Here is a 17,146-nt window from a genome sequence, read left to right as displayed (position 1 = left end):
CTCATATCTGTGATAACAGAGTTCCAGCAAGTTATCTGATCCTTCCTCAATCCATTCTCCATCCCACAAGCTGGGCCAAAAGCATGCGTAGCACAGCATAGGAATTTCTGCTGATTGTGCTTTTCCCCACCAAAGCTGAGTTTAAGGCAAGGACTTGCCCTCCGACACCCAACCTGATGTCCTGGTCTTGAATATATCATCCTCCTCCCTTTGCCTCCCTAGGTGCCTGCCAGGAATAATGTTTGATTTCTCACTTTCTACCTTCAAAGTACCGTCCATCTCTGACCATTCTTTATCTCCACTACTAACGTCCCAGCAGCCTGGCCCTCTTCAACGCCCTCCAATGACCCCAGGCTGCAGCACCCACTATAGCAATCTTGAGTTACATGTGGCAGTTGAGCCCTCACTGTGGCTGTGAGATGTACTGAAGCGTAAAACATAGATTGGATTTCAAAGACTAAGACAAAATGAAAGGACATACAATATCTCAATAACAGCTTGCATGTGATGGAAGTGATCATAGTCCCCTCATAGACCCACATCCCGACCTTGCTAGCTCCTCCCCCCAGTGACTGTATTCTAGGAACACTGGCTTTTGTGCTATTTTTGAACAGGTCAATCATGTGACCAACTCACATGGCCTTGTTATTTCTGCCAAGAACTCCTACCCACTAGATATCTGCAAGCTGTTCTCATTTCTTTAAGACTTTGCTACATGCATATCTGACCATCCTAACATCTTACTTCTTTCCTTTCCACCCCAAACTTGCTTGCTTATTTTAGTTTTCTTATTATTTCTTATCATTACCATATTATGTGACACATTTTCAACTTATCTATTCATTGATTTCCCAACAGAATACAAGTTCTGAGAGGACAAGAATTTAGTGCCTTGGTCTCTGACTATCACAGATGTTCAATGAACATTCATTTAATTAATTAATTAATTAATTACCTAGTTAATAATGGGCTTTTTGAGGTAGCACAGGCCTGTAACCCCAGCACTCAAAAGACTGAGGCAGGAGGTTCATGAACTCTGGATCAGCCTGGGCTACATAGCAAGGCCCTATCTCAAAAACAAAAACAAAATGGTGAACATTCAATAAATACTGGTGAACAGTTGAAGCAGAGTGTCTAAAGGGTCTGCCCAAAAGACTCTCAGAAAAAGAGTGAATGTGACACAGTTGGAGAACCATGGGCATGGAGAGACAGACAAGCGCACGAAGACCCTAAGAACTTTTCATGAGCATGTTAGCTCTCAGTCCCCTCAGGCAAGGCAGGGCTTGGTGAGAAGGGGTTGCTACAAGAGGGGAAAGGCCACCAGAGAGCTTCCTGCTCTGTGTGGATGTTCGTGGGCAGTTTGTACCACGGTGCCTACCAGGAACAAGAATTCCTAAACTTGACCTGTCCGTCTTAAATGTCATCCAGACCTTGGAATATTTTGTCAGTGGTTTCTTTATCTTTGGTATTCTAGGAGAGGGAGATAGCAGAGATGCTGAGTTCTGTAAAGGACTCCTCCCCATCTTCTCGGGCCTCTCATCTTTCCAAGCTCCTTGTGTAGAGGCTTAGGAACATTACGTCATTGGAAAGTGCCATGTTGGGGAAGTCAATGTATCAAAACAGGATGTGTCAGAAACCATCTTGGAATCACATAAGCTTAACCTCAAACCTGTCCACAGCTTGCTTCACCCAGGCACTTACCTACCCCTGTTCCTCCACATGACATATTGAGAAACAGAACCCAGGGAGGCAAACCACGCAAAGCTCAGGCCTATAGAGAATGACTGAGAGAATAGCAGAGACCCAGCCCACAGCAGGGGGAAGACATCCTTGGAGTTCAAATACGGGCCAGTCTCACCCTAGTTCTGGTCCCACCACCTCCCACCAGCCCCTGACTTACCATTCCCCTCAAGGAGGGGAACAAGTTGGCAATGAGAAGGGGGCATCCCATACCTTGAAGATGTTTTCAAGCTCACTTGTAATCAGCTTCTTCAACTCGTGCTTGGAGGGTGTATCAAGATGCCTTACCTGAACTGAGTACTGGTAGAAGATCTTGATTCCCTCCAAGAGGACTTTCAGCATAGGCACCTTCCCAGACTCAAGATGACCCTCTAGGAAACAAGGGAGATTTAGTGTCAGTCCCTTCTCCAACTTCTCATCCACTCTCCCCTCTTTCTGCATGAATTCCTCCAGATCTGCTCTGGGATCTCTGTTCCACAGTGTTGTCTTCAGTTGCAGGTAGGATAGGGACGAGGAGGACATATGTATAACATGTGGAGAGTAAAAAGAATCAACTTCAAGTGCCTATGGTGTTCCACACCACTTCACCCACAAGAAAAGGTCACTTGAAGAGTATTGCTCACTCAAGTTCACCTTGGAAAGGTTCTGGGATTGCTAAGTTAAATCCCTTAAGGGTGGTCACCGTCCATCCCTGCTAAGCCATCTCTGAGTCCTGAGGCTGAGTGTATCTAACACTGTAATAGCAGGTCTACTTGAGCCCAAAATGTGCCAGCCTGGAAGTGCTAGGGCAAGTGAAGGACTATGACTTCCAACATGGCCATCTACCATTACAGTCCTATGGAGCATCTAAGGACCCAGTGAAGGAAAGGGCACTTACCCCTTAACACATGAATGTGGAATTATGGGGAGAAGCAAGTCCTAGTGAGAAGCATTAGCCAAAGAGGTTTCTATAAGGCCTTAGGTGAAAAAAATTTCTTTCATTCCTTTTGAGGTGATTAAAGGATAGCACTCGAGCAGCTTCTAACCTGCAGCTTCTTTAAAAATATTTTATTTATTATTTTATGTGTATGAGTGTGTTGCCTGCATGTATGTGAGCGCACCTGTGTCGTGCAATGCTGCCGAGATCAGAAGAGGGCTGCGGATTCCCCTGGAACTGGAGTTAAGGAAGGTTCGTAGCCTCCATGTAGGTGCTGGGAATCGAACCCGGGTCCTCTGCAAGAGCAGTCAGTGCTCTTAACTGCTGAGCCAGCTCTCCAGCCCTCTAACCTGCAGCTTTGACAACAAGCACTGCTCAGATAGCACTTGCCCATGTCACACCCTCCCGTCAGCCTAAAGCAGAGCTCTCAACTCGCCACCCACCTACACTCAAGTGCCCTGTACATTTCCCAGGCTTGGGCTTAGGCTCAGCCTTCAAGTTCAGCTCTCCCCTCGCTTCCCATCAAAGGCTAATCCGGGTCCTCTGCAAGAGCAGTCAGTGCTCTTAACTGCTGAGCCAGCTTTCCAGCCCTCTAACCTGCAGCTTTGACATCAACAAGCACTGCTCAGATAGCACTTGCCCATGTCACACCCTCCCGTCAGCCTAAAGCAGAGCTCTCAACTCGCCACCCACCTACACTCAAGTGCCCTGTACATTTCCCAGGCTTGGGCTTAGACTCAGCCTTCAAGTTCAGTTCTCCCCTCGCTTCCCATCAAAAGCTAAGACAACAAGTTTCAGTGCTGGAAAGGGAAGAAAAAGGAGAGGTACTTGCTGAATGTTTATTGCAACAAAAAAGACAATGGCATTAAAAACAGTCAAAGTGAACATGTAATCCTGGAAGGGGAGAGAAGACTTTAGTTGAAAACTAAAGAAATCTGAATGAAATGAACTTTGTAAGTAATATATCAGTGGTGACTCATTAATTTTAACAATCCTCTTCTAGACATGCTTCTAATGGCCTAAGGACTTTCCACTCAGCCCCCTCTCAAAGGTTTTATCACATTCCAATACTACTACCCTGTAAACCAAGTTGCTAACACGTGGACCTTGGGGGACATTCCAGATCCAAGCAGACGGAAATGGAGGTGGGGACGCCAGGGGAGCAGAGGTGAGACTTCTTATTGTTTTAAAAGTAGGTTATCAGCAATTCAGCTTTGACAAACTCAATGTCACTTTTCACATTTGTGGCAATAATAAGACCAAGCAGGCAGAGAGAAAGTGCCTAAATTGTTCTGAGATGAAAGCTAATCACGGGAGCAGAGGCTCAACCCTCAGAACACACCCCAAGGTTTTCAGGAAGACAGAAAGCAGTATCTCCATGCCTTCCCTCCACCTCCCACCCCACTCTCTGAACACAGACTAAGATAATCACATCTTTGAAGTGGGCTCAATGTACACTGACTACCTGACTACCACTTGTAGAAGTTCAGTAAGACAGGACACTCACAAAAGCTTAAACAAAACTTAAATAGACAACAGGAAACCAAGCTTTCCCAAGGCTTAAGAAAAACACTCGGAGCAGATAGTCTCATCTATATGTATCCCATGATGCATGGGAATTGAGGAACCCCCAAAGCACTCCTTCTTGGATTTTATACACAAAGACAACTGGGATCACTAGATCAGACCACATCAGGTGGGAACCTATCCTATAGTCCATCCCTCAACCCAGATTAACTCCCTTAGCAAAGCTAGTTAATTTCATATGCCGTCAGAATTCCCTGGATCTGGTGGCCAAGCTTTCTCTTTCAGATCCATGTCACACCTGGACCCTTAATGCAGCACTATTGAACCAAATCCAAAACATAACTCCCTATACCTGGAAGACTTTACCACAAACAAGATGACTGAGCCTGGAGCAATGACCTCTTCCAAGAGCCCATCTACCCAAGGAAGTTACTACAGAAGCCAGAAAAGGACCCTTCAGACAGCCCCATCGTTCATATCCAATAGGAGGACCTACTTCTGCGTCCCTCTCACTGTGTCCTGGAGGTATACCATGTACAGCAGAAGGTATTCCAGCAACCAAATGCCACCCTCTCCTGCCAGTCTTTAGTCCAATTATACAAAGCTATGAATTGGGTAGTGGATTACGATTACACAGCATACTTTCCTTCTCGTATCATTGACAGGGTGTAAAATTTGTCTGACTGTGTCTATACTCCAGGCAAGGTGCACTGAGATATCATTTCCAACCAGATTGTTGATAGCTGTTGGGAAACCCATCAGACGGACAGTAGGCCACATATGTGCTGTTGGTGTCCAGGAGTAATGTTCCAAATATAAAGTGGGAGCTGGAGAGATGACTCAGCAGTTAAGAGCTGCTCTAGCAGAAGACCCAGAGTCAAATCCCAGCACCCACATGACAACTAACAACCATCCAGAACTCCAGTTCCAGGGAATCTGATACCCTCTTCTGGCCTCCGTGGGCACTGCATAACACAGGTGCACCTACATACTGTTAGGCAGAACTGGGCCCCAAGATGGTGTCACTACTGGCCAACAACATGGCAGCCACAACCCAGCAGGCCACATTCCTGGGAACAGGAACCAAACCACCCTACTTTCTCAGCAACTACCCAACTCCTGCTTTTAATGATACACCCTAATTATAACTGCAATTTTCCGCAGCCAACTTAAAAAAAAAACTAACTGAAATGTTCCCCCTTGCTGAGGCGCCTCCTATTGACTCATCCCTCACTCCCCTCTGCTACAGCCTCACCTCCCCCTACCCACGAAAGAAAGAAATCCTATAAAATCCAGCCAGCTGTGATGGGAAACCGCTGACCTCTTTCTCTCCCATGAGCGTGGCCCAGCAGCTCATACATCCCAACAAATTTCTCCTTTTTTTGCCTCAGAGTGGTCTCTTGTGGTCCTGGTCTCTTCCCTAATCTTACACGTACTCGTTGACAAAACACTCATACACATGAATAAACAAATTAAAGAATTCTTTTTAAAAATACAAAGTGGCAGATCCAACAATGCTTTGCATCCTGGATATTTTCAGAACGCCTGAGACTCGAAGGGCGTTTTCTAAATCCGGGAAAGGGGAGGGAGTTGTTACTGGGGAAATTCCCGAGCGTTTAGGAAAATGAAATGCCAGTATGTGTAGGAAAAGCATCCTCATCTGGAGGATTGCTCAGACCAGGAAAGACGCACCAGGTTGTCAAACCCTGAGGCAGGCTGGGTGGAGTGCTGGGCAGAAGACAGGGCCCCAGAGACAAGTTCATTGCACCTGTTTGTCACCCTGGACAGCAGAGCACTGAAGTGAGAGGGCAGAAACAGATTAGGAAAGCAAACAAAGGGAGTAAGGGAGGCGTGGGCCTGTTCATGCACAAAATGCAAAACCAGCTAGAAGAAAATGCTGCAGGTCAGAGCAGCCTCTCTCACCTGAAACAGCCATGGCTCTAGACCCAGCTCTGCATTTACCAGACTAGTAAAGTAGGTCAAGTTTTGTAACCTTTCTGAGTTTCTTCATGTAAAACATGGAAATCAAAATTACCTCTCTCATAAGGTTGTTCTGAGAAATAAAGAGATACAGTATCACAATGTCTCATGCAAAAATGCAAATTTATCAACAACCATAGTGGGACTATGTCAAATTTTTGCCTCAATTCTTTAACGAAAGACCCAGCAAAGAAGATGTTTCTTTTAAAAAGATAGTTGGAGGAACTTTCAAAAATATATAAAGATGGGTCAGCATGGCGTCATCTGCCTTTAATCCCAACACTCAGGGGCCAGAGGCAGGCAGATCTTGGTGACTTTGAAGCTAGCCTGGTCTACATATCAAGTTTCAGGCCAGCCAGTGCTATAATGAGACCCTATCTCAAAAAAAAGAATAATATATATATGTGTGTGTGTGTGTGTGTATACATACATGTATAATTATATATGTATATATGTGTGTATAGATGATAGATTAGATAGATAGATAGATAGATAGATAGATAGATAGATAGATAGATAGATGATAGAGAATTCAGGAAAATACTTAAGATAGATGTAGCATTCTTTGAGCTTTTAACAGGTGATCAAACATGGCAATTTGGAGGTTAACATCTCAGCCTCAGCCAGCCTGTAAACATAGTCCAGCAGATATAAAGTATATCCTTTACACTGAGAATTATTACTCAAACATACTTTGCTGACCACTTTTCTCAAGTACCAAATGATAATGGGGAACAAGTCCTATTTTCACAGATAGACTCCAACACGGAATCAAAAACTAAGCAGTCACTATTTTGTCTTTTTCAGGTTGGAAATGATTTTGTCTTCCACATTGCTGCACAGCTGGTGCCCAGCAGGCACTGGTAGCTCTCCCAGCCTATTTGAATTTAAACTGAATTTCCCCCAGCCTTGGGGGCACCAAAAGGTGGACTGTGAACTGGACCCAAGTAAAATTGTTCATTTCCTAAATAGAATATATACAGGAAGTCTTTCCCACTCATGCTCAGCTACTGGAGACCAATTGCCCCAATTCCAGACCTTTGAGAGCACTGTCACAGTCATCAAGGATTTGGCTAACCCTTGGGTGGAGAAGCTGGGCAAAGATGCAAGTTGCAAGCCCCGGAAATCTCAGAGGCCGGATCTGCTTCAATCGGTGAGCCAAACTCTCCTTTGTGGCTCAAACATTGCAAGAGATTTCCTAGCCTATTTGAATTTAAACTGAATTTCCCCCAGCCTTGGGGGCGCCAAAAGGTGGACTGTGAACTGGACCCAAGTAAAATTGTTCATTTCCTAAATAGAATATATACAGGAAGTCTTTCCCACTCATGCTCAGCTACTGGAGACCAATTGCCCCAATTCCAGACCTTTGAGAGCACTGTCACAGTCATCAAGGATTTGGCTAACCCTTGGGTGGAGAAGCTGGGCGAAGATGCAAGTTGCAAGCCCCGGAAATCTCAGAGGCCGGATCTGCTTCAATTGGTGAGCCAAACTCTCCTTTGTGGCTCAAACATTGCAAGAGATTTCCTGCTAAGCAAACCGTTTGTCTCTCAACTTCCCACTGCTTTGTTCTTCCTTTGTATCTGAGGAAACAGGAAACCAAATCACCTGGCTTTAGAACACAAGCCCTGTCTGACTCTGCCCATTGATTCCTATAATGGGCACAATGCTGTCTGTAAATGATAATCCCCAACCTGCTCTTCCCTGGAGCTTCAAGGGACTGCCTCCCTTGCCTCCTCCTCCTTCCCTGCCAAACCCTAAGCTCCAAATCAGCTGTTTGTAGCTTGATGCTAATCTAGTTCTTCACAGTTAGCACCCCATTACTTGTGATGAAACTCCACAGGGCCTTCTGGGCCACCTTCCCATGTAAGGTGGGCTCAGAAAAAGCTGACTTGCTGGGCTTTGAACTAAAGGCAAACGTTATTAATAAGAATAAATCTCCTCCAAAGAATCTGATGGCAGCAAGTTCAACAGTGAATTTCAAGAGGAATCAAAGGGACTGGGACATGTACCCCCATCCTATCCTTCACACACACACACACACACACACACACACACACACACACACACCGTTACTACTGCCACCCACATGGGTAGCTGAGAGGCAGAATCCTGGTGCTCTCTTCTTTTGTGTGTTCCAGAGCTGTCTTTCCAGGCATCACAACCCTCAGTATCAAGGTAGGCCTAGAGTGTGGCTTGATGAACCCAGAATCTTTCCAATTTTTTGCCAGAGTTTCTTGGAGGTTAGCTGTTCCCTTCTAAACTGTCCATAAGCAAAAGTTCTAGCAAGATAACAGCAGTGCCTCTCCAAACTGAATTATCCCTGTCTCTGCACTACCGCGTGTGTTCCATGTTCCTAACAGAAGTGGTAACATTGAAAGATGGATGAAGACATCCTTCCACAAAACTGAGAAGCAGGGTGGGGAAATTCCCGAGCGTTTAGGAAAATTGAAATGCCAGTATGTGTAGGAAAAGCATCCTCATCTGGAGGATTGCTCAGACCAGGAAAGACGCACCAGGTTGTCAAACCCTGAGGCAGGCTGGGTGGAGTGCTGGGCAGAAGACAGGGCCCCAGAGACAAGTTCATTGCACCTGTTTGTCGCCCTGGACAGCAGAGCACTGAAGTGAGAGGGCAGAAACAGACTAGGAAAGCAAACAAAGGGAGTAAGGGAGACCTGGGCCTGTTCATGCACAAAACGCAAAAGCAGCTAGAAGAAAACGCTGCAGGTCCGAGGCTGTTTACTCTCTCTTCCCTCTCACTGCCCTGTTAGTTTTAGGGAGGGAGAGGAGAGTTTTGGAGAGAAAGCCACTGAGTCTAATTGAATTCTTTAAACAAGAGGTTTATTAATGCCAACAGCATGGTGGGATATGAAGAAGAGCTTTAGTTCCTGACCCCGCCCCCACCCTAGACGAAGCAAGGTCTTCCTTTAAGGTTCTTTAGGAGGAGGTAGAGACCAGGGAGGCATTTTACCACAAAGGAGTAGGTAACGTCTCTTTGCATTGACAAAATGAGATTAAAAGACCCTATTTGCCCTGTGATTTGGGCCAGGCTACAAGTACATTGACATTGCAGAGTAGATTTTTAAATAAACAGTTAGATGGAGACTTCTACAGAGCAATGGGCCTGGCTGATATGTGGCCTGTGAGATATGGTATGTGGGCTGCATGGGGCTGGTTAACACATGACAGTGAGACATGACCATAGTCAGGCTGCCTCTGATACGGCTGGGTGTGTTCTTGTCTGCCTGCTCTGTTTAGGGCCTGGTTATTCTTTGCCAGTGTGATATGACATTCCCCACTGCTCCTCTGTAACTAGACTCCCATACCTATTCAGGTCCCAACAGGCTGGCTGCCAGCCATTTTCACTAATGTGTGCTGACAATAAAACTGGTTAGCAGTTGGAACACTGGTAAATAACACTGCTTTTCCCTGTGCATTTGCATTTAATACACTTAAAGTCCACTCCAAACAAGAAATCCAGGACTCAGAAAAGCATTATCTTTTTGGCAGCCAGTTACACTGAGCAATATTTTGCTGGCCTTAGAGGACTGTGCCTCCTCACGAATTCCTGTGCAGCTGCCCCTCCTCTTCTCCTCCTGGGCATGAAGCACATCTGGATTCTCAAAAGAGCTCTCGCCTTCACCATCCCAGAGTTGGCTCCTGTCTTCAGCCCAGGCTTCTGGGGTCCAAGGCACAATAACCATCCAGAGAGGGTGGAAGGGTCCTGGTGTGCTCATACACTGGATCAGTGTCTAGTGCAAGGCAGACAACCTCAGGCCAGCGTTCACCTCCCAGGGCTCAGGACACCCACAGCTTCCAGAGCAGGATAATCATGAAGGGCTATGGGCAGAAGACTAGGGACTGACCCAATCCTTCAAACGCAGAGTTCCCACCAATGCCCACCCACCAAAAAACCTCAAAGCAGCAGTCCACCTTGCACTACCAATATCCAATAGCTACAGCCATTGATCTGAACCTTTTCAGGTTCTGTAACACTTTTTTTAACTATATTATTGTGTGTGTGTGTGTGTGAGAGAGAGAGAGAGAGAGAGAGAGAGAGAGAGAGATATTTTTTTATTGAAGGTACACATTGTCAGGTGGAAGTCAGAAGATGCTTTGTGGAGTCAGTTCTCTTCCTCTACCTTTACTTATGAGTTTCAGGGATCAAACTCAGATTGTCCAAACTTGGTAAAAAAGTGCAGTTACCTGCTGAGCCATCTTGCCAAAACCATCTTTGACACTTTGGAAAAATATGGTGAAAGCTGTTGAGGAATGTTCTTCTACACACACACTCAAAATGTAGCGTTCAATTTTAATTTAATTTCAGAAATAGGTATAGACTGGCCCAAGTAGGAACCGTGGTTTCATTGTTCTGCTGACAGTTCTCTGTTATCTTCATCCCCAACACCTAAGTGAGGACAGGAACAAGCTTCCCAAGCCATTTGGAAAAATATGGTGAAAGCTGTTGAGGAATGTTCTTCTACACACACACTCAAAATGTAGCGTTCAATTTTAATTTAATTTCAGAAATAGGTATAGACTGGCCCAAGTAGGAACCGTGGTTTCATTGTTCTGCTGACAGTTCTCTGTCATCTTCATCCCCAACACCTAAGTGAGGACAGGAACAAGCTTCCCAAGCCGCAGCTCAGAAATCCGGTTCAATGGTTGTACTCTGGTGAAGGAGAGCCATTTGTCACTGACTTTCCCATTTTACCAGGTCCTAGGAAAATCCACAGATATATTGACTGGGAAGTTAGTTCACAGACGACAGACAACCAGAGCACAGAATCCCATGGGCCAACATTTGAGTAATCTGTTCTTTGAGTTTTATGCATGTGTTGAACTATCTATCCATTTCTGTTATTCTATTTTTATTTCATTAAGTTGGGAATTTGGGAGTAGAAATGTTCATAGAAAAAACTTCCAAAACTGTTACGTTCAAACTGCAAGTGTGAGACCAGGGGACTATCCTAAAGTAGCTTAAGATAAGCCTAAGATCATCCACCTGCCATAGAAAACAGAATCACCCTGCCCCCTCTCTCTTCCCTCTTGTCTTTTCTCTCTCCTCTCTCTTTTTCTCTCTCCTCTCCCTTCTCCCCCTCCTTCCTTCTCATACACACACTTCTGTGCACCTATCTTCCTAATTTCCCAGGAGGTGCATCTAAGACATCTAGCTAGAATCTAAGCTATCTCAGAGACCACCAGTTCTCGGAACATCACTCTGTTTCCAAATCACCCACTTGAGACCAACCAGTAAAGCTCTCCACTCTAAGTTAAGGACGTTTTAAATCCTTAAGTTCTTGAACTGCTGACTCAAGTTTCAAAAGTGAAGAGACTCAGAGCAGTCTGGGAAGTCCTGGGGGGGAGAGCAGGTGCTGGAGATACAGCGAGGGGTGAGGGGTGCTAACGGCCAAGACAACACAGGTTCCTTCCTCCCAGATGCCCGCCCCTTCCTTCACTCCCAGGAGGCTTATCCACAGAGGAAAGACAAGCGACTCAGAGAGGCTTGAGGTATGATGACTTTATTATTCTGTAGGTACATTTTCAGGGGCCCAGTCCCATGTGCAGTCGCTCTACTAATGCTTGTGGCTCTCTCTATGGGCTGCCACGCCAACTTTTATCACCAGTACAAGGAACTCCTCAAAGTTCACTGCGCCGTCCTCATTGAAGTCCAGCTCTTTGAACCAGGTTTCTGCATCCTTTTTCTGTGTGGACAGAAAGGGAAGAAGTCAGACTGTAAAGATCTCAGAGAAAACTGAGACATGGTTGTCTACAGAAAGAAACATGGAGTCCCAGTGATCCCAGAATTGTCAGAGAACCCCAAGAATGCACATGTCCTCACCTGTATGTACTGAGGACACTCATTACTGATCAGTTTCTTCAGGTCATCCCTGTAGAGGGCGTGGTGATTCCCTTTCACGAGGGAGTATTTGTGGAAGACATCAACGATGGCATTCAAGGACTTCTCTAGATCAGTCAGCATTGTGTCTAAGGACTGGCCCGCCTGAAAGAAGGATCCACAAAGGGATGGATGCTGTAATTACAGTGGAGTGAGCCTAAGTGGACACTCAGAAAGTGTGTGACCCAAGAAGCAACTTTGACTTGGCCTATACCATCCAGATAACGAAACACAGCAGATGGCTGTGTCTTTTATGGGAAGGCATGCAATGGAGCATTGGAGGGGCTTCAGCACACACACACACACACACACACACACACACACACACAGTGTAGCAAACTCTCTGTGTGGCAGCAATTCCCACTTTCCCCCACAGCACAGTGCTAGGACACGCCACTCCTTCTCATCCCTGTCCCACTCTCCTCCTCCCCAAGCACTAGACCTATGCTGCGGAAGGCCCAAATCTGGCTCTCCCCTCTCAGAGAAGGCGACTCCATCCCCAACCCTCCCTAAGAGAAGAATACAATGTGAGGTAGACCCACACAGCTCCACTTACCAGGTATCCCTGAAACAGAGCTGACAAAGGCTATGCAAGGCTGAGTGCCAGCCTGCTTTTATAGCAGAAGGCTTGGCCAACTGCCCACAGCCTCGGGCTATAGAGACAGTGCTCTTCCCTTCCAGAGTTGCCACAGCCTCCAGTTTCTCAACCAGGTCCATGTCGCAATCACTGAGCATGGTGGGCATTTCTGAGTCTGAGGAGGTGGGAGAGGTGGAACGGGAAAGATGTTTACCAGACAGGAGTGCCCAGGAGGAAGCACCAAGGGAGACGATGAGCAGTCCTTTTCTGGGCACCTGGTATCTCATCCTTTTCGCGAGACAGACTCCCAGGCCTGAGCTCTGTCCTCTATTGCCATTGCTGATCCAATGTCTTTGTGGACAATCCACACACTGTTGAAACTGAACTGAAATGAAAGGTTTCTCTGTAAGTGTGAGTGCATAAAAGATTATTCCTCTGGACTCTCTCTTCCTTGAACCACTCTGCTTAGGTTCCACTCTATAGCAGAACTAGATGAACATTGTCATGTGAGCTAGAGGAAATATTTGAAAATGGAGAAAACTGTAGCTGGTAAATGTCATTGCTAGCTCTGGGAGGTGAGGCCAGTGAGGCTCATATGGACTTGCTGGAGCTTGGCAGCCCATCGTTGTACCATAGACAGATCTATAATCCTTCAAGAAGACAAAAGCCCATCTCTGATGTCAATAGGGAAGAAGAAATTCTATATTGTTCTAAATTCTTTCTCAAGCAGCATATATACATATACAAATATATGTGTTTATTTTCCTTTAAAATTCTATTAGCCTGTGTGGTTTTCCCGCCCATCGTTGTACCATAGACAGATCTATAATCCTTCAAGAAGACAAAAGCCCATCTCTGATGTCAATAGGGAAGAAGAAATTCTATATTGTTCTAAATTCTTTCTCAATCAGCATATATACATATACAAATATATGTGTTTATTTTCCTTTAAAAAAAAAGATTATTCCTCTAAAGTGTCAAAGACCACAAAAACACTGAAAAAAAAAAAAGTTGGAGTATTACTTTGAGGACTGTGTTTTGGATTAAGTGAATAGTCTCTACAGGGACCTGTGTTCCCAAGAGCTAGATCAGTTCCTATCCCACTACCCTAGTCATTCAGAGCATCCTGGTCCGGAAGAGTCCTGTGAGACTAACACTGGCCTTAGGTCTGTCTGCCTTGTGCACTAACCCACTGCATAATTATAACAGAGACCCTTCCACCCTCTCTGGATGGTTATTGTGCCTTGGACCCCAGGAGCCTGGGCAAAAGAGGAACTCTCACTCTGGGAATGGTGAAGGGGAGAGCTCTTGAGAATCCAAATATGCTTCATGCCCAAAAGGAGAGGAGAAGGGGTAATTACACAGGAATTCATGAGGAGAAACCCCCTGTCCCCAATAAAATGCCAGTCAGATTAATGACTGCGAACACTGCAGATCTGTGGGGTAGTTCTCATATGACAATGAACTTCAACCAAATTGCTCCTAAGAGCTTCAGAATATGCCTATCAGGAAGATGGTGCACAGAGCAGGCCACTGTGCAGAGGAGGAAGTGACAGCCCAGAAAGGTGGAGGAATCCACCCAGTTTCCCAGCACAGGTGTGTCAGAGTTGCTGAGTCCCAACCATGACCTGACAAGAGCACAAGGTACGAGGAAACCTCTCCTCTTTCCTTCCTGAAAGTCATCACATACTGACCCTGTGCTGCACCAGCACAAGGGTCACCATGGCTGTGATGGTTCATCTTGGTGTCAGCTTAATAGGATTTAGGGCCACCAGGGGAACAAATCTCTGGGCATACCTATGAGGGATTATCTAGATTAGGGTCACTGAGATGGGAAGAGCCACCTTAAATGTGGGCAGTACTATTTCACGACCCGGGGCCTGACTGAGGATAAGCAGGAAGCTGAGCACAAGCATCTGCTGCTCTGTGCTTCCTGCCTGTGGATGCAGTGTGCCAGCCGCCTCCTGCTGCTGTTGTCACAGCTTCCCCGCCATGTAGCCTCCGAAATTCTAGATCAAAAGAAGCTCTTCCTTCCTCAAGTTGCTTTTGCCAGGTATTTTGCTGCAGAAATGAGATAAGTAATGGTCTTCTTGGAGAAGTAAATTAATTCCTCTCCTTCAGGACTGCATAGCCCTCTGGGTTTCAATGCACCACTTACTCTATAATTACGTGGCCGAACTTAGTCCAGTTACTTACCCTCTCTGTGCCTTAGTTACACCAATTATTGTACAGAGATTAAGAAGAGAATATATCTTCAACCCAAGGAATAGGAGAAAATATTTATAAGTATTTATATCTCATATGGGGTTATTCAAAATAGAAAAGAACTCTAACAATTCAACAGCAAACTAGTCCAAAGGGTTTAAATAGACATTTCTCCAGACTATTTAAATGAATAGCCAATAAGCTCATAAAACAGTGCTCAACATCACTAATGATCAAGGAAATGCAAATCAAAACCACAAGATACTGTTAAGATTACTACTATCAAAAATAAAAATAAAAATAGCAGGGAAAAAAATCACACGTTGCCAAAGAGAAACTGAAAGCTTGTCGCCTCTTAGCCTTTTGTATGATCAGGTAGAGAAATTGGAAGCTTTCGCTGTCTTGATGAGGCTGTGCGGCTGCAGCGAAAACAGTGTGGTAGGTCCTTGATCAGCAAAGAATTACCACATGATCCAACCATCCCACATGTGAACGTAGAGTCAAAAGACTGGAAAATTGGTCGTCAGCATTGTCCACAGCAGCCACAGGGGGAACCGACAATGGTGTGCATCAGTGGGTCAGTGGACAAACAAAATGTGCTTCACACACAGTGGAATGTTAGTTGGCCTTTATAACATTCTAACACATGCTACAACACGGATAACATTACACTAAGTAAAATAAGCAAGTGTAAAAGGAGAAATCACATATGATTCCATCTATATGAAATATTACTGATAGCCATGTTTATAGAGGCAGAAAGTATCATGGTCTTTGCCAGCCTCTGGAAGGAGGAGGAGATGAACAGTGGTTTAATGGCTTAAACTTTCAGTTTTGCAAGACTGAAAGTCTGAAGATGTTCTAAGAAAGTTCTGAAGATGAGTTGTCCAGCTGTGTAAATATGTATAATATTACTGAAACACACTTAGAAATGGCAAAGGTAGCAAATTTTCTGTTATTGGTATTTGACCACAACCAAATTTTTAATTTTCAAATGTCTATACTTACAAAACATTTTGCCTCATGATGATTAATAATGGATGAAAATACTGTGACTTGCTTTGAAAATTTCATATGCACATACAATGAAATATGATCACATACACCCCCATTTCCCCTTCCAACTCCCCAGCATGCCACCAACACCTCCCCCTCTAACTTTATGCCTTCTTTATTTTTTGGTAACCTATTCAATCCAAATAGTGCTGCCCATATGTGTATGGACTTGGGGGGGGCACCCACTAGGGCATGGCCAATCCATCAGTGGCCACACACTCAAAGAGAATTTTTCTCCCTCCCCCAGCAGCTGCCAGTAGCTCCTCAGTAAGGGGCAGGGCCTGGAGATCACCTGCCCCATCTATTTGAGAATTTTGCCTGGCTCGATCTTGTGTAGGTCATGTGGAGGTAACCACAGCTGATATAAGTTCATGAATGGAACAGACATATCCTGCTCAGAGGACAGAATTTCACACACTCCTCCCCATCCTCCAGCTCTTACATTCTTTTTTTTATTTTTTTAATTTTATTTATTATTTTACTATTTCATGTGTATGAGTGTTTTGCCTGCATGTGTATAAGTGCACCCATGTCATGCAGTGTCAGAAGAAGGCATTGGATCCCCTGGAACTGAGTTACAGACAGTTGTTAGCTGCCATGTGGGTGCTGGAAATCGAACCCAGGTCCTCTGCAAGAGCAGTCCATGCTCTTAGTCGCTGGGCCATCTCTCCGGCCCAGCTCTTACATTCTTTCCTCTTCTTCTATGTTTTGTAAGCCTTGGCAGGGAACGGAGTGGAGTTAATAAAAAATGTTCCATTTAGGGCTGAACACTCAAGTCTCCTTTTTCAGTACTTTGACCAGTTCTGCATCTCTGTATTGACTGCCAAATAGGCTTCTCTGGGCATGACTGATATGGGGTAACCAACTGCTTTCTAATTGGATTTCATGTCTGGCATTGTAACCCTGGTCAAAAGTCCATGGCTGAGGAAGCCATAGGCCCTAAGGTAAAACCTGATGTTGTTATTGTATGCTGTTATTAATGAACACCGTGCTTAAATAGGAAGCTTACACAAAAAAGCTGGGTGTGGCGATGAATGCCTCTAATCCCAAGATTTGAGGTGACTGAAGCAGAAAGATTACTAAGAGTTCCAAGTGAGCCTAGACTACATAGTGAGATGCTGTCTCAAAACCTAAACACACACACACACACACACACACACACACAACCACAAAGTGCTCCCAGAGGTGTCGAGGGAACTCAGTGGAAGCAAGAGCTAAAACACTGCCCCAATCTGTGGCTGATCCTCTG

General features: G+C 45.2%; 1 protein-coding gene across 1 annotated transcript; it reads right to left on the bottom strand.

Moving 5' to 3' along the window:
• Positions 1 to 11,661: 11,661 nt before the first annotated feature.
• Positions 11,662 to 12,702, bottom strand: LOC103751941 (protein S100-A8). The gene is made up of 3 exons (XM_008855560.3): positions 12,616 to 12,702; positions 12,003 to 12,164; positions 11,662 to 11,865 (listed from the first exon to the last, which is right to left on the bottom strand). The coding sequence occupies exons 2-3, from the start codon at positions 12,141 to 12,143 to the stop codon at positions 11,737 to 11,739; spliced, it is 270 nt and encodes an 89-aa protein (XP_008853782.1). The 5' UTR covers positions 12,144 to 12,164; positions 12,616 to 12,702; the 3' UTR covers positions 11,662 to 11,736.
• Positions 12,703 to 17,146: the final 4,444 nt, after the last annotated feature.

Source organism: Nannospalax galili, unplaced genomic scaffold, assembly GCF_000622305.1.
Source record: "Nannospalax galili isolate Female #2095 unplaced genomic scaffold, S.galili_v1.0 scaffold591, whole genome shotgun sequence".
In the NCBI taxonomy this organism is placed as follows: domain Eukaryota; kingdom Metazoa; phylum Chordata; class Mammalia; order Rodentia; family Spalacidae; genus Nannospalax; species Nannospalax galili.
The sequence above is the reverse complement of the archived record's forward strand: the minus strand, read 5'-3'. Positions and strand labels throughout refer to the sequence as shown.

What these genes read in the sequence shown, in the direction of transcription:
- LOC103751941 (XM_008855560.3), bottom strand. Translation starts at nt 12,143, where the DNA reads ATGCTGACTGATCTAGAGAAGTCCTTGAATGCCATCGTTGATGTCTTC. An exon ending in AGTGTCCTCAGTACATACAG is followed by an intron (nt 11,866 to 12,002) that starts GTGAGGACATGT and finishes CTGTCCACACAG; the next exon opens with AAAAAGGATGCAGAAACCTG.